A 15,981-nucleotide genomic window follows, 5' to 3' on the forward strand; every position below is an offset into this window, starting at 1 on the left:
ATCTTAAAAACCTAATCCCATTATGTAGGGCCTTGTTTATTACTTTGCTAGTACTGCTAGATATATTAAACGTCCTAAAGGGTGCTATTGAACGAATGGCTTTAGCCATGTAAAATCAATGGATTTATTTAGTTGAATGAGCATTGACTAGACCTGATTATCGTAATGCAGATGATTGTCAGCAGAGTCACTGGAAATCGAAGACAGAGGATGTCTGAGGTCGTATAAAAAAAGAATCTCAACTAGAATAAATATAGCTTTTTCTCGTAAGTACATTCTGTGTTAGGGTCCATTTTACCTAATATTTTCTAAGTAAGTCAGAGGCTTGATTGTGTCTAGCTTCAGGTAATACGAAATGTATTTGACGGACTTCGCGGTGTGTTACTCACTAGATGCATGCGCAACAAAAAAACATAGAGAATTAAGAACTACGTTATAACTGAAGATTAATTTTATCTTATATGTATACGCTTTAACTATTAGTGAAGTAAAGGCGATTTATATAATTGCAAAAGCAACGCAAGTACGATTTCTGAGAAAGAGATTTGGAGAACACAAAGTAACTTTTCATTCGTCGAACAAGGATATTGGATGGGTAATAGGACCAAATTATTCTGTTATAGGTGCTGTGTCGATAATACGGTAATAGACACACTTTAAATGCGAAAAATAGATACTTAATTAGTGATTTTATATGCATAAGGTACCCCTCGAAAGGCTATCATTTACTAGCTTTTGATATACTTGCTATCAAGTGTAAAACAATTAAGCATGTGTATGGATTTCAAGTGGGACGCATAAGGTTCCCTAAGGACAAGACTGCTACCAACAAACTGAGAAGGCGTTTTTAAGCCTTTGTTCATGCGAAACGTTTGCGATCGGCCTACGAGCCTACAACTACAACAACAATAACAATATATAACAATAACAACAATAAATGAACATTGTTCTCAGGCCCATTAAGGCTAGCTAATGTTTTCCCTTGTCGTTGTCATGTCTGCTACTAGGCCAAGCAGGTCAGTCAGTCAGTCGCCAGAATCTCAGAAACTAGAATTCTGTTTACAACTGTGGACTGTTAACCAAAACTTGAACCAGCCAGGGACGCAAGTTGTATTTTCAACGAGAAATGTCCTTGTACATTTCCAATTGCGTGTTGTTCGCCACATCGAAACGCTTGGATGCTCAGACATTTTATTATTTAAGTAATCGATGTCTCGGACCTAAAACAGGTGTGGGGCATAACCCAGCGAAATCAAAAATATTATTGATTTAATACTTTAAAGATATCTTTATTCAGCTCGAACAGGTTCGAAGAACGTCTAGAACTTCGGTAGCGGAAAATTAGAGTGACAGGAATTAGAGTGACAGCGTCACTTTAATCATACGCCGCAGGAAAGATCTAGAAAGTGATTGTTAATAGAGAGAGGATAGCGATCATTAAGCGGTAAGAAAAACGAAAAAAATATTACATCAGCCGTCCAGATTCCTATATGGAGAGACCAAAATACGTGGGCCTGAAATGATTGTTAGGACATATTATAAAAGGAAGAGATTAATTTATATTATTTATCAAAGATGAGCTTTATCTTTCAAGCAAACTGCCTGTTGGACTCTATTCTCTATATCAAATTAGGACGAAATGTCTTCCCAAGATTCGATCTTTGTCTTTTTATAAAGTAGACGATTCAGCTGCTCATGACAACTGATCATAGGAGAACTCAATGTAAAATATAGGTTTTGTTCCTTGGCACTAATAACTATACTATGAAATATATAGTTTTTTTTTTCACAACTGTATCAGGGTATTCTGGAGGCCAAGAAGAAGAAATACGCAGATTCTACGTAGTAACTTCCTTTTGTGCTAATGGCAATGAAGACGTTGAATCCGGTGGAACGGGAGAACACAGAGTGATACGATCGTAATATTAGAGCGGAGCAGTCCTGCGTAGAACAACAGTTGATCATGACGGTGTGTCGAACTTGCCCCTTTTTCAGAAAAAGTTCGATCGAGTGAGCATTAGTAGCTACGTATTGAAAAATCGAGAAGTACACGTTCACAACTTGCCGCTAAGTTACGTTAGAGATAATTCCTGTCGAACTAAATAGTCTCATTGTAAATGGTCACATATGTTTATATCAACATCCCTTCTATATACACGTACCTAACGAAAAAATAACACGGCATTATGTATATAGGTACTCATATGTATGTAGTATTATACACAGAATAATCTCAAATGTATATCTGATTAATACTGTGATGTCTCGCTCTTGCTCACCATTGCATCACCACAGTTTTTTTTTGTTTTGTTTTTTTCGTTCTTTTTGTGTACTACACTTCAATCTCCACTACAATGTTTCATATCGTAAGCGTGACACGTTCTCCAGCTTTTTTTTTTTCGTCTATTGCTCTTTGTTACAATATATTATATCTGGTAACAAATTTGTGCTTTCTCTTCGTTGTGCCGTTATAGTAGATATATGTATACATATAGATACTGGAGTACAAAATGTCACATTCACGTATAAGTTAATAGATACGGCGATTGATCAGAGCACGCGTATAGGACATAATGTTACACATAGGATTGGCTCGTGGTCTGACGACGTTTGAACTCGGCTGATTTACTAATATTGAATGAATCGGCCAGTTTGAATTCAGCGTTTAATAACAAGTGATACTTGGTCGATGATTTCTATGCATGCATACGCTTTATGAATGAGTATGAATAGTCGCTGTTATTTTTGTCGTTGTTCCTCTGTCTGTTTGTTTTGCCGTCCCTTCGTATTTTGCGAATGCGTATGTGTATAAGTGTGTGTGTGTGTGTGTGTGTGTGTGTGTTTTTGATTCGCGTTCTTCCTATGGTCTTGCAGCGTTTTTCGCCGTTCTCTGAGGGATGCCCGGTGGGTACGTGAGTGGCAGTCGATGTAGTAGTGGCACATGGTACTGTTGATGCTGACAGATGATGATATCGTTCTAATTCTTCTAGATATTGTTTGGAAAAGGCTGATATTTGGGAAATCGGGGGTTACGGGTTCAGAAGCTTCATAAACGTCTTCATGGCTTATACTGTTGCGATGTCCATCTCGTGTTATTCGACAAGACCCGTCACGTCAGGACTCGCTCGGGCTGGTCTAATAGTAATAGTATAGTGCGTTCGTTGACATCTTTCTCTTGAGAGTCCCGCTAACAAGGAGTGCTCGGCTTGTCGAGGTCGACTTGTTATATCGCAGATTTGTCAACATCTCTTGCAAGATGAAGTAAAGGTCAAATGACGGATACGATTATGAGGGCTGTTTGTAGAGTCTAGCGGGGACGGCTTTAGCATTGTACATTATACCACCAATCGCAGACACCCTTTTTTTCGCTGAAGATTGTACCAGCTGCGCAAAGGAACGAGTGACGGGCTTTGGTGACCTTGCTGACACCCGTACAGATGTGCCATACCTGTTCGTGCAATCGACACGTGTTGTATATATGAATGGGCGTGCATCAGGGCAAAGGATAAAATGATGAACGACGTCGGTATTGCCGAAAGGGCGAAGGGTCGACAGAGACAGTGAAAAATACAATACGTTTATTAGAACCTATGATTTTTGGTAACAGCTATACTATAGGAAAAAAGGACGTCGAACGGATTAGAAAATTATAGGTTCTGCAAAACTGCAAAATTAGATAAACAAATATATTAATATTTAGTTTATTGACGAATGAACATCTTTGAGACCGCATTAGATTAGACTTGTTGTGGAAGACTGCAACGTCCTAGAAACCTTAACATTCTAGATGAAGCTTGCCTGACTCATTATACTTTTGTATAATTTAGAAAACTATGCCGAAATCGAGCGTTAACCTAAACTGATGATGAATTGACTGATATTGTTCAGTATATCTAGTGGTCAGAAAAGGCAGCATAGTCTGATATGTCATCGATCCGAAGCTTATCTAATGTGTAGAAATCTATCAATACCTGACATCCAGCTTCCTTGTCGGCATACATTCCAGCTATTTTTTTGTTCTCACAACTGAAGTTTGTTTCCGGGATTTGCACATAGTCGGGATAATCCACGCCAGGAATACCTAGTAGTTATACGAAATGAGCAGTCGGTGTAACGCAATGCAGGATAATATGCGTGAGGTGTTACGTTAACGTATTGTGATCCTTTAGCTATGGTAATAAATTGATGATTGAATGGCCGCTTGCGGAAATGGTAATGCGATTTCTATAAAATCTGAACGCTGTCGAGTCTCTACGGCCCTCGACATATGTCAAAAATATCGTTCTTTGTATTAGTGGCCGCTTACGCCGGATCAGGCATTGTTGGTCCAAATTGGAATATTTACTGAAGTGAATCGGACAAAGTACCTTTTCCAGGACTTGATAAGGTGACGAATGTAAATCGCCTCACTTCGACAATTAGTATTGATTTTTTATATCTCCTCTTATCAGAGAGTCTACACCAATGATGCAACAAGAAATACCAGATGGGACAAGCTCTGGAGAACAGTAAGGTTGATTCAGAGGAAACGATCAACTAAAAATGGATTTATTATTATTTTCGTATATATATAGATAAACGCCTCATGTTCGTAAAGGGTTTGTTTTAAACGCGTGTCAGCGATTTTTTGTCACTTTGCTGTTAGTAGATAATATGGACGAAGTCTCAGATTCAGCATGGTCCTGTCGTAATGTTGACGTTAAAATAGATCCGACTCGGATAGCTTGTGGACATGCATAAATTATTTGCTTAATTGGAAATAAAATAGAAAGCAAATAGACACTGACACAGGCCCAAGTATACATAGTAGATTATATAAAATATCACAAAAGTTAATAGAAAATGAGATGCTGGCAACGAGATTAGAAATTCCTTAAAACATAATAATGATTACTAGCAATGAATAGTGAGAAAATTCCGGATCAGTTCAACGAACTAGCCAGAAATAGATACGCACCGTATCCAAGGTACTATAAGAAGTACTTTATTTTATATACGCTGCTGTAGTTATGGGTTAGTATGTATCATCTAAAAATAGACAGATAGAAAAACGTGCTCTAGTGAAAAAAAGAAACAACTGTTCAAAGTTGATTAAAACTAGTTTCGCATTAAACTTGGCTTTCGCATATTTATAATATTAACTTACATTCAGTAACATTCATAAGAGACAACAATTGCGACCGATGACGTATCTATTACTGGAAATTATATTATAACGGTAAAACAATTATAACCTACTTTTCAGTTAAAAAAAACACTCCATGTAATACAGGCTATTGATGCGGATCAAAGTTACGAAGCTGGCACACGAGGGAGACCTTAAATGATTCAATTAATTCTTCCAGTAGTACTAACTTCACACTTCAATATATCTACATTAGCGGGCTATGTGCATCCAACGTAACGTCCGGGAAACAGACGAGATTGATCTTATTCTAAGCCTGCAACTGGCAAGTACGCAAAGAAGATTATAGGGCGATTACGCAAAACTACAGATTTTCATCATTACGGAAAGCTGTCGCCAAAATTTTCAACTATTCAGACACATCATGGGTCGTTCAACTTAATTACGAAATAATTAATAGTACCAAACAATGCCTAAAGATTAATGGTGCGCTGTATCTAGAACCGTGTTATGTGAGGTACAAATAAAAAGAACTTTGCTCACAGCTTAATATTAATAACAACTCCCGTTAAAAAGGTGAACCCGTTTGCCTAAAGAGTACGAAAAAAACAACAATCAGACGTAGTTTTTGACATTCATTACCTTTTTTGCTCGAACGACGTCTACTTGAAGCTGATCCCGACTTGAACCTTCTGGTTAGAAGCTCCTGCTTGGTACGCTCCTTCTCCTTTTTGCCTCGTGACTTCTTTCCTTCACGAAAGAGAAAAGCGTCGCCCCAGACAGACGATTTTGAGGATGAAGAACTCTGTAACAGAAAGCACGTATAAAAGCGATTTTTTACTGGCACAGTTGAACGCCAGAGTATGTATGCATATACACGCTGGTAACTGCGTTTATAGAGGGAACGAGGTGTGGGGATACGGAGTAAATCTTGATTTCCTCACGAAATTGCTCGAATTATTATGTCTAGTCAAAAACCGTCTGAAAACCGTTAAGGGCGAAACGCCAGTGCAACTTCCAAGAAAAAGATAAAAAAGACCAAAGAAGGAATAGTCGTGTTCTCAAGCTTGACGAAAATGTACATACGTCCTTATCTCACGTACTTCGTGTCTCTTGAAAACCGACCTGAAGTCGGGAAGCTAAGGCAAGTGTGTTAAAAAAGAGCGTGCTGTCTTGACTTATATCGCTTGAAACAATTTTTCTTCTAGGGTTGCTAATGTATTGGAAATGGGAAGCTGATGCTGTAAGCTTTCCGATGGTGTTACAGCCCTCTCCTACCGCAATATATGGTTAACAACTTCACTTACAGTCTCACATAAATAGTTACTACCTGGAGCTTTTGCAGCCTACATAGGCGACATTTACGCGCAACGTAAGCGTAACGACTCAGACATGAACAAGCATAAAGCAGCTTTACACAATAGTAGCTTTGAATGCGCGCAGTATTTTTATGAAGATTTTTTTCATATGTGTTAAAACCCGGGGAAAGGGCAAAAAACGCGCAAGCCAACGAGTAAGCTCGAACAGTATAGAAAGAATGTTTAAATTTAAAAAAACGTCTGAGATATCAGATGGATATGCACCTTAGGAGGTTGGCAGATGCTTCTGGCCGAAGTCGACCAACACAAAGCTTGTATTTCTGATAATCCATGAGAAGTAATGACACCGATAGCGCAACTATTTAGATCCATATCGCAATATTTTGGGGTAGAGCTCTAGCACGCATAGGGTTAGCTAAACCTGGTATCGTTCTTTACGTAGTTATCCCGAGTTATCCTCAAGTTGTAACTTGAACGGTTGCACGAACTATTTGTGTCTAATTCTATTGCAACTCCGTTCAATGATTCGAGTTACAATTAAATGAGAAATCAAAAATACTTTCTGAGCAGAAACGTTTTCTAAACATCGTAAGGTCTTCAATGCTCTATTATTTTTCCTTTTACGATAAATCGCATTATTATCTGGTAACCAAATTTAGGTTATTCTATGTGGTGAACTATTGCAGGTATATCGACACAATCAGCTTTCAGTTGATATATGATAGAGCTAAAACGATATATAGATTTACATGCAGGAGTTTACAATGTACTTTTTTCATATATATATATATATCAAGTGTAAGTAAGACCTGAAATCAATTTGTGAAGCGTTTTAAGCTCCTCTCTCAGTCACCAGTGAATTTATTCAGATCCATTACACGATGCATATTCATTGCTTTGCCTAGCGGCAATTCTGATAGTCGAGCTCTCTGCTCCCACTTACTTCCCCGCTGACCCCCTGGCGGCTTCCCCATGGACACCTACAGACGACAATCCCTATTAAGTCTGCCCAACGCTACGTTCGCATGCAACTCGGTCTCGAACTGACACTCAAGGGTAGCTCTCGCTGATCGTTATCTAAACTTGTCTCGTGCTGCTGCTATCGAGCTGCTCGTGGTACGCCATCGGACCATCATCGCCTGGTGAGTCTGACGGCAACTGAAGCAGCGTTCAGCCTGACTCTGCGAAGCTAGCCGGTCTGACGTCGTTACTCCATTTAGCAGCCGGCAATGGATGCGTCGATGCTGCTACAGCGGGGTCTGCTACAAAACAGCTGTGGGTCTCGGAAATACCTAGGCAATTGTAGCGTGGCCCTATTCCGCTGAAGCCGTTACTTTAATTGGAAAGCGTCCAAGAGATGCACGCCGAAGTTGACCTCCGTCTATTTTCCTCTACCAGTTAGCTACTGACTTCGGCAAAGTAAAACAACAATAAAGTCAAGTCGACATCGGCAGCAATGATCGTACCGTTAGCTATAGGTTTCTCGGGCACAAGAGGCACAAAGGGCACAAACACTTTTTTTAAGTCTTTGGAGCGACCATCAGTCCGCCTGCTGGGATACCCACTGGAAAAGCATAGGTCTTCGAACAGCAAGTAAAACCATAGAGAAACTGTGAATTAATTGTTTTGCTTTTAAGAACCTTTTTAACTTTATGGGTTAATAGCTATAAAAAAAGGTGCAGCAAATATTACAGCGGATTTACAGAAATATTTCCTCTAGCGCTCTGGTAAAATACATACATGCACAAGTTAACCCTTTGTTATCATTCGTACACCTAAACTCGGATCATTAAGTTTAGACTAATTCACTGAAACATGTTGTTTTGTAATGAACTGCTGAACAGAGTCTACATGCGAAAAACTTAGGTAAGCTTTTCAGTTTTTTTATGATCGAAGTACGTTTACCCACTTTGATGATTCGACAATTTGCCACAGCATCTGGGACAGGCTATATCATAGAAGATCAATAGATTTGCTGACTGGAACAGCGAAGACTAGAGAAAAACATAGTAATCATAATAACAATTATTATTATTATTATTATTATCATGTATCTCATATACAAGGCGGAAATGTTTGCAAGCTGTACGGCCTATGCTTGATCAAAAAATCATCACGATTTTATTTAGAATATTCTGTTCAAATGTAGCTCCCGAAAAGGAAGCTATGACGAACTAACGCCTATCGTAATGATTGTGTAGTATGCGCGCGCATCAAGCGTCGTGACTCATCACGGTACTCGATCGCGGGTCGGTCCGCAAAGTTGGCAGTGCACTAGGTGCAGGACACAGGGTCCTGTTAGAGGACTCGTGTTGTTGCTACTGTTTTTTCTACTATGATTGAAGCTGTTAAATGATGTATCGGATTGATTTTTTCAAACTACTTTATTTACTGTTGCTTCGAAAACTACGTCAGGCTTTTTATGTCGTAATCCATAGACAATATTGCACGTGCTAGGCGAACATTAATTCTGTCCATTCTAGTGCCTGTCGACTACGTATAGGGATTTATTTACACATTTATACTGATTATATAGGCTTCGTGAAGCCGTATTATATCATCACCGTTATCAGCTTAATTACTGTCGTGATAAGCGCCGTCGTTTACAATATGGTTTATATAATGATATTAACAACGCACAAATTATGTTTGCATAGTTTTCCCTTATAAAATTTGCCTATATAATTTAGTTGCTCACACACACACAAGTGAGCCATATATCGAATTTAGTATCGTCCTTTTCTATTTACGTTTCATTATCCAATTTTCATATTATTTTTGCCTTAAGATAATTAGTCGACTAGGAAAACTGTTTACTCATTTGTCTCGCGGTTTTTTTATTTATCGATTCTATTCTACTATTTTTAACACGGTTTTAGCATGCTCACTAGCGTTCTTCCACCACTATGATACGCCTTCACTCGGCCATTAAACGACGATACTAACAAAAGCTGAACATGGAAACATTGCTTCTTTATGGGTCCTTAGCAAAGATTCGATGTACCCGCTCCATCGCCCCTGAAAAGCCCCACATCACGCACATGGCGAAATTACGGAGAAAATATCTAATTGCTCAAGCACGAAAATCTGAGAGCATCGCGTGTTGTTATTATATGAGTAAACATACAAATAAGGATTCCAGTTCCTGCTAGGTACTTGTCCACAGCTGCCCTGTGCGATTATAATAGCTGCCATTTTTTCTGTCCTGCTCACCTTTTCTTATTATTTTTATTACTACACTATAACGATGATTATCAATATGACTTCGTTAAGTGGATGCTGCCCATTTTATATTTGTGACCAGACAGCACAAAAGGAAGCTACGTGTAAAGCGATAGGATAGAAAAAGGGTCGATGATCGTCAACGATAATAGTCTACCAGGCACGTATCAATTGCGTGGATTCTGTGTGAGTTACAGCCGTTGCCGTAGCATATTATTGGTGGCAATAGTGGTAGCCTGCTATCTTCATCTTTTCGCCGATTCATATAGCATTGTATAGGAAAAGCCACCTAAATTCAGCAAAGATTAGTTTGAAACGCACTTCGTCAATATCCCTTTTTTTTTTTTTTTCTGGGGATTTGCTAAATACTAAGACATAGACTAAAAAAATCGGCGATAAACGAAACTAACTAGCGTTGGCTTCAATTCGTTGTACTTTCTGTCGCCAGGCCAAATAGCTGACGAGCCTTTAATAACGTTAATGAGCCAGTACCTTACTGCACTGAATGCATCTGTCTCGTGTTAACGTGACGACTGTATATAGATGCGACGGTTGCAGTCGGTCGCACTATGTAATTTTAGCGGTGAGACAGGACTGAGGTTTCACACTTGTGACCCCACGTCGTACCTCTGCCCAACGGCGATGGCACCAGCGCCGGGTCAAATTGCCTCAGGCCTCGAAAAGACGATTGCCGCTACGAGGAACGAAGTAGCACCAGCGCAGTCGGCAACTTGAATGGCCAACCTATATCCTAATACAAACGCATAGTCTTCTACTAGACACGTACGTACACGAAGCACGTGACGAAGCAATGCTTCGACACATGTGCTGTGAGGTCATGAACACGACGATGGGCTGGGGGACAGCATAGGTAGCGGCTGCGGTGGGTACGCTAACGACGGACGCGAAACAACGGGCGGACAACGACAATAAAATGACAGCGAAGTGAAAGCTCCTAGTAGATAAAACGGGAACAAGTCAAAGGAAACTAGTAGTATTTTTTTTTTTTTCGCAGACTGTCTATGTTCTATACTTGATGACAAAGTGATTCCGCGCTCGCTCTGCCATTTCGCCTCTGACCCGATCATTTCTGTATCATATCTTCCTCGGTTGGTCGGTTGATTGACTTTTGTCTGACAGCTAGAACGTTGCCGACGGCTAGGGATTACGATTAGCCAACAGCCGAAATAAGATTAAGTATTGCACACTTACTTACTCGTAAAGAACGAGCGGAAGACAAGATCCTTGATGACTGTTGGCTGACGCCGATAACGCTTAAGGGCGGCGCATGCATTAGAATGATGGTGCTTCACACACACTATAACTCTTTCTTCATATGTTTATCGAACGTCTTTCAGGTGAGACAGGAAGCGAGTTTGGCCAAACACAAACAGAACCGTGAATTAATTTACTCGTCTGGCAAAATTACCATTAAATGTGTACCTGTACCTTAAAATCTGTGAATGTAAGGCTTAATTCCTCGAAAAATTCGATTGTTCGTTTCTGATGGCAGCCATCCACGCCACTCGGTCTCTGCTTTTAAAAAACTGGACCGTTCGGCTTTCCTCAATAGGTAACTAAGCATTATTTTTTTTTTTAGGTATTTTGAAAGAGCTTGGCTCGCTGTTGTCCGCGATTCGTCCTCGAGTGTACATATAATCGATAGTTAGTGCTTATCAATTTGTCGTGTCTTAGAGCGTCCATATCGGGCTTTAATAGCACCTGTCATATAGCAAGCGATACGTGTACTCGTGATGTGGATTACTAGTCTTTTTTTCCCGGTTTTCCCTTTCTCTCATGGCTAGATGTGTTTAAGAGGGCATTTATTATATTTGTTCATTTTAAAGGCTGTTCATATAAATCTTCATTCAACAAAGATGTTCTTTGTGATTTATTGGGATAACACTTTTGGTTGAATTTTAAATTAAAACTTTGCATACATGCCTTTTGCTTTATCTGAGAGTCATAAGTGAGGCTGTAGCAATTACTGCGGCGTCGAGGACTTGCATCCCTCTGTACTACTCCTTGTTCTATTAAATGGTGTTTTTTAACGCTACATGCCAGCTTTATGTAGGTATCATGCGACGTAATCTATTCATCCTAGCGTATATGTTTATATGAAAAGAGGCGGTACGTAAAAAACCTTAGGCATCGACGTTACGTGCTATGATCCTTATGAACAAATATTTTGAACGATGGCGAAACGGCGACGTAACCCTAATGACAGGATGTCGACGATATGTAAGGTGAAAACAATCACAATATTAGTATATTTTTTATCAGGACTATTATGCTATATATATATATATATATATATATATATATATATATATATATATATGCTGTATATTTAGCAACGGGAGCAAACCTGATGTTTATAGTCTGGCATTTGGTATCACAGATCATCATAGCCATCGGTATCACACAAACAAAGACGACTTGACGTTAGACCTTCACTGTGATCTAAAAGCAATGCAATTCGTTAGTCCAGAGAAACAACAGCTGCAGTGTCAGAGCCAGACCGTACAGACACGGCCCATGTCCCGTGGTTAATTTAATGCATATTTCATCGAGATATGGCCACCAGGACTGATCTGATGTGCAAATTCTACTGTATGTGTTACCTTCGCTATAGTCTTAGCAGCCATATGGCAGGAATTGAAGGCAGCTATACGAAAAGTGACAAGCCATCTCAGTTAATTTACGAGCAAATAAGGGCGTTTTTATGAAAGCGATTAAGTATGATCGATCGCGCGCAGTGATCCGACGACGACACTTAATACGTGCTAATGTTGCTATGGAAATAGTCGTTCAGTCATTTTATTTAGGAAACAGGACGGAGAGAACGTTGTGACGCATGCCGTTATGTAACTAGCACCGTCTTCTTATCTGATCACTGTAATCTATGTGCAAGGAGCAAAAATAGAAGACAGTCATTCTTGAAAAGCCAAAGTGAGTGAGGATAATCATATGAGACCGCGTTTGGCATAATGAATACTACCTGGATCATCATTGTAACAGGGAGTAAAATAAAGGACAAGTGACGGTTTCTCGCATGTAACTTCCTTTTTACATGTAGCTTTCGACCGTATTCCTTACTGACGCCGGCTATTACCGGCGGAGAGTCCAGGCAGGTAGCTTGCAAAGATAGGTTACAGCGGAACTAAACAACTGTTGCCGAGAGTACCTTTAGCAACAGCATGGAGCAGCAGCGGGTTACCCGGTTCGTTCGTAGCTCAGAAGCCTCTCTGCTCGTCACAAGCTATGCCGGCCTATCTTGGCCTACTGCAGCCTGCTGTTGCCATCGTTGTTGTATTAAGCTTACCGAGCTAATCCTATTTGACCAACATTGGGAGTGCAAGCCTAGCTGGATCGTCGAGAGAGATTTAGCTCAAAGCTGTCGATCGGCCTGCAGGCGGGCCTAAGTCTGTAGCAAAGGCTGCTCTTACAAATGTACAACACGAAGGGGTCCAACGTCAGACCCACGATGTTCGCGAACTTGCACACGTATTATTAGAAATAGGAGACGAAGAATAATTTGCTAGACGGAGTCTTTTGTCTTTGTCGGCTTTTCAGTTAATCGCCACTTTCGCAAAGTAAGAAGATCGTGTTTATGGGTTAATGATAATGATGAAATGACATATGCATTTGAGAACGAAGCAGTGAGGAGCAAGCAGGTGGGCATACTGTGCTTTCCGAGTTCTGTAAGCAATGTATGCGCGGGTTTTTTTAAACTTTCAATTTGAAAGAAGGACGACTGGTCTACTGCAGGTTCGATTATGCATGTTGACTATAAAAGCATTCTGTTTTTCTATGCTAGGCTTGGTTCAAAGGATGGCATCTTTTCAACTGATACGATAAATTGAGAGACTAAACTTCTGGTGAAAAGGTCCAGAAAACATCGCTAATTCACACCCTAGTACCAATACTATGTGTGGTGAAATTCAAGATGAACAGCCATTACTTCTAACTATGAAGCTTATATGTTAGCCTGCTATTAGTCCATTGTTGTATCTGTTATGCCATTTCTAGGAGCATTACATGTTCAAGCATTACGAGACAAATCCTAGCTTGACATGAAAAGAACTACCTATATCTCCCCAGAGTTTAGTTGTTTCTTAAGTAAGATTTTTATCAAAACACATTTGTTGACCAGCTGTCGCGGTGTTGTACGGAGTGACTTCATGTCGATTAGAAACTCAGTGGTCAAACGAGGACAAAATGCAAAACGCTCATCTTTCTTGGTCCGGTGCAAATCAATGATCCCGTGCATCAGTGTACTCGCACTCGACCCATTCGCGGATCTGTACGTACAGCTACGTTATTTACGGCCATACGCAGACAAGCAAAAGGCAGCTGATTGACATAGGACATAAATTTATTCTACGTACACATTCCCGTAAGTGAAACGGCAACCTTTCTCTGAATCAGACATATAAAACAGGCTCGCTGGCGTTCTGACAGCTACCTTCAGGTCAATAACAACAGATGCAGGATTCACTGCAACTGCACTAAGCGTATCATCGACATTGTCTGTTTGAAATAAACAATGGCTCGTCGCGTCGTTCGTAACTCACCGCTGGCTACTAGCAAATGTATCCTACTTCCGGATTACGTCATATTGGTATCCCTTGTTCTCGATTTAACTTTGACATGATCAGGCTATAGCCGTCCTAAATCAATACTGCCTAACATTTACCACCTTCTTAAATTAAATTAAATTAAAATTTAAAATTCTGTCGAAGACGTCGTTTCTTGGAACTTTCCAATCGAGCCGATCGCTGATTCGTCACTATCACGTTCGACAAACCGCCTATTTCGTCATAGAGAAACAAGCACGATAGCAATGATCTTATACTTAACAAAGTAACAGCTAGGCGAATAAAAATGTTGCTCACGCACTATATACATAAGGCATATATATATATATATATATATATATATATATATACGTGAAGGTCTACGTAGGTCGTAGAGAGGTATCGGCATAGAAGGCGTTAAACGTAATGGATCCTCATAAAGATGAGCAAATGTGGTTAAGTTAGGGAAAAACTACTATTTTCTCACCACTGTTGCTTTTTTTACTGCAGAGGAAGCTGAGGTAATGATGTAGCATCATTATACAGTCAAGAGAGTCATTATTACACACGAAATCAGTTAACGGTAATGAATTTTTGTTTTGTAAGCTTATAACGTTATGTTCAATCCGATGCGTATATCTCGTTTATGAAAATAGACCACAGCCATGCTAGCTCACTAAACACAACCGATCAATTTGAAATCAAAATCACTATCTGGGTTCCAGAACACCGGTCATAGGCAATGTTATCGCTTCAGAGTAATGTTATCGAGTACTGCATTAATACAAGATGGGCCAATGTTGCTGTTAATCTCGGTGAAGCTCTCGAATTTTTTTTTAAGCGAGACAAGTTATCGTAGAGCTTCAATAGATGTCTTGTAAATCGTCACCTAATAGAAAAATTCATACAGAGCATAGTTTTCTACTTGGCCAAAGATGCGAAAGAATTAATAAACTGTATTAAATAATTATTTTGTTTTTGTTTCTATGAATGGAATAGAATACCGAATTCAAGATCGAGTTGCTGCAGGACGATCGTATGAACTTCTTCAGATGGGTACCATTGTACGTAAAAATAGGACACCGATTAAGTTATAGTGTGTGAGATTATGAAATCAATTCATTATTAACGTTAAGGACGCTGTCAGCCATGATTTTTCACCTAATAGACTAATGTTCTATTCCAACTTAGGCAAAATGTGTCTGAAGCAGCAGTTTATAAAGCGTTCGTATTTGTAGAGGACATTTTCAGCTCTCCTAGATACTGCAATTAGCTATGATTGGTCTATGAGTTGATCGCAGATATTGCATAACACTAAATAGTATTCTGTTACATCTAATTTAAAGTTAGTGGCAAAGTTTATTGGGGTTCTTGAAAAACTTTATCATGTAAAGAGCCTATTTACCGTTATAGATATTCACTCATCCTTTCGGAGTTGGCCATTTCAGGCGGTTGGCGATACGATGCTCCGTACACTGAAGGATGCACTTAATCAATATGTGACCAATGGTCTTTTCCCCCGGACGATCGACGCCTATCGAACGTATACCCGAATAACTGTAGGGTATCCTAAGTATTTGACTATAAACATAGTACAACGGATGGATTTACAGGGTAACAACTGTGTATCAACTAAATATCGTAAAAACAATCAAACAAACAAACAAAACGACAACAACAATAGTACGAATCATAATTATAAAAGAAGAAAAGCGTGAGAAAGATCCTCGGCTCA

At 39.6% G+C, this 15,981-nt stretch overlaps 1 protein-coding gene and 1 long non-coding RNA gene across 3 annotated transcripts in view; one reads left to right on the plus strand and one right to left on the minus strand.

Annotated features, from left to right (window-relative positions):
• The window catches only part of LOC111250716 (uncharacterized), a 179,694-nt gene that overhangs the window by 62,314 nt on the left and 101,399 nt on the right, over positions 1-15,981 (plus strand). The window lies entirely within an intron of this gene.
• Positions 2,185-15,981, minus strand: part of LOC111250708 (uncharacterized) — a 132,426-nt gene continuing 118,629 nt past the window's right edge. For both annotated transcript variants that reach the window (XM_022806324.2, XM_086978371.1), the window contains 3 exons: positions 5,768-5,930; positions 3,972-4,081; positions 2,185-3,448 (listed from right to left, as the gene is read on the minus strand). In XM_022806324.2, the coding sequence (XP_022662059.1) occupies positions 3,323-3,448; positions 3,972-4,081; positions 5,768-5,930 (399 nt within the window). In that variant the 3' untranslated portion in view covers positions 2,185-3,322. The remainder of the gene's footprint in view (positions 3,449-3,971; positions 4,082-5,767; positions 5,931-15,981) is intronic.

Source organism: Varroa destructor, unplaced genomic scaffold (genome assembly GCF_002443255.2).
Source record: "Varroa destructor unplaced genomic scaffold, Vdes_3.0 BEIS01000001.1, whole genome shotgun sequence".
Lineage (NCBI taxonomy): Eukaryota > Metazoa > Arthropoda > Arachnida > Mesostigmata > Varroidae > Varroa > Varroa destructor.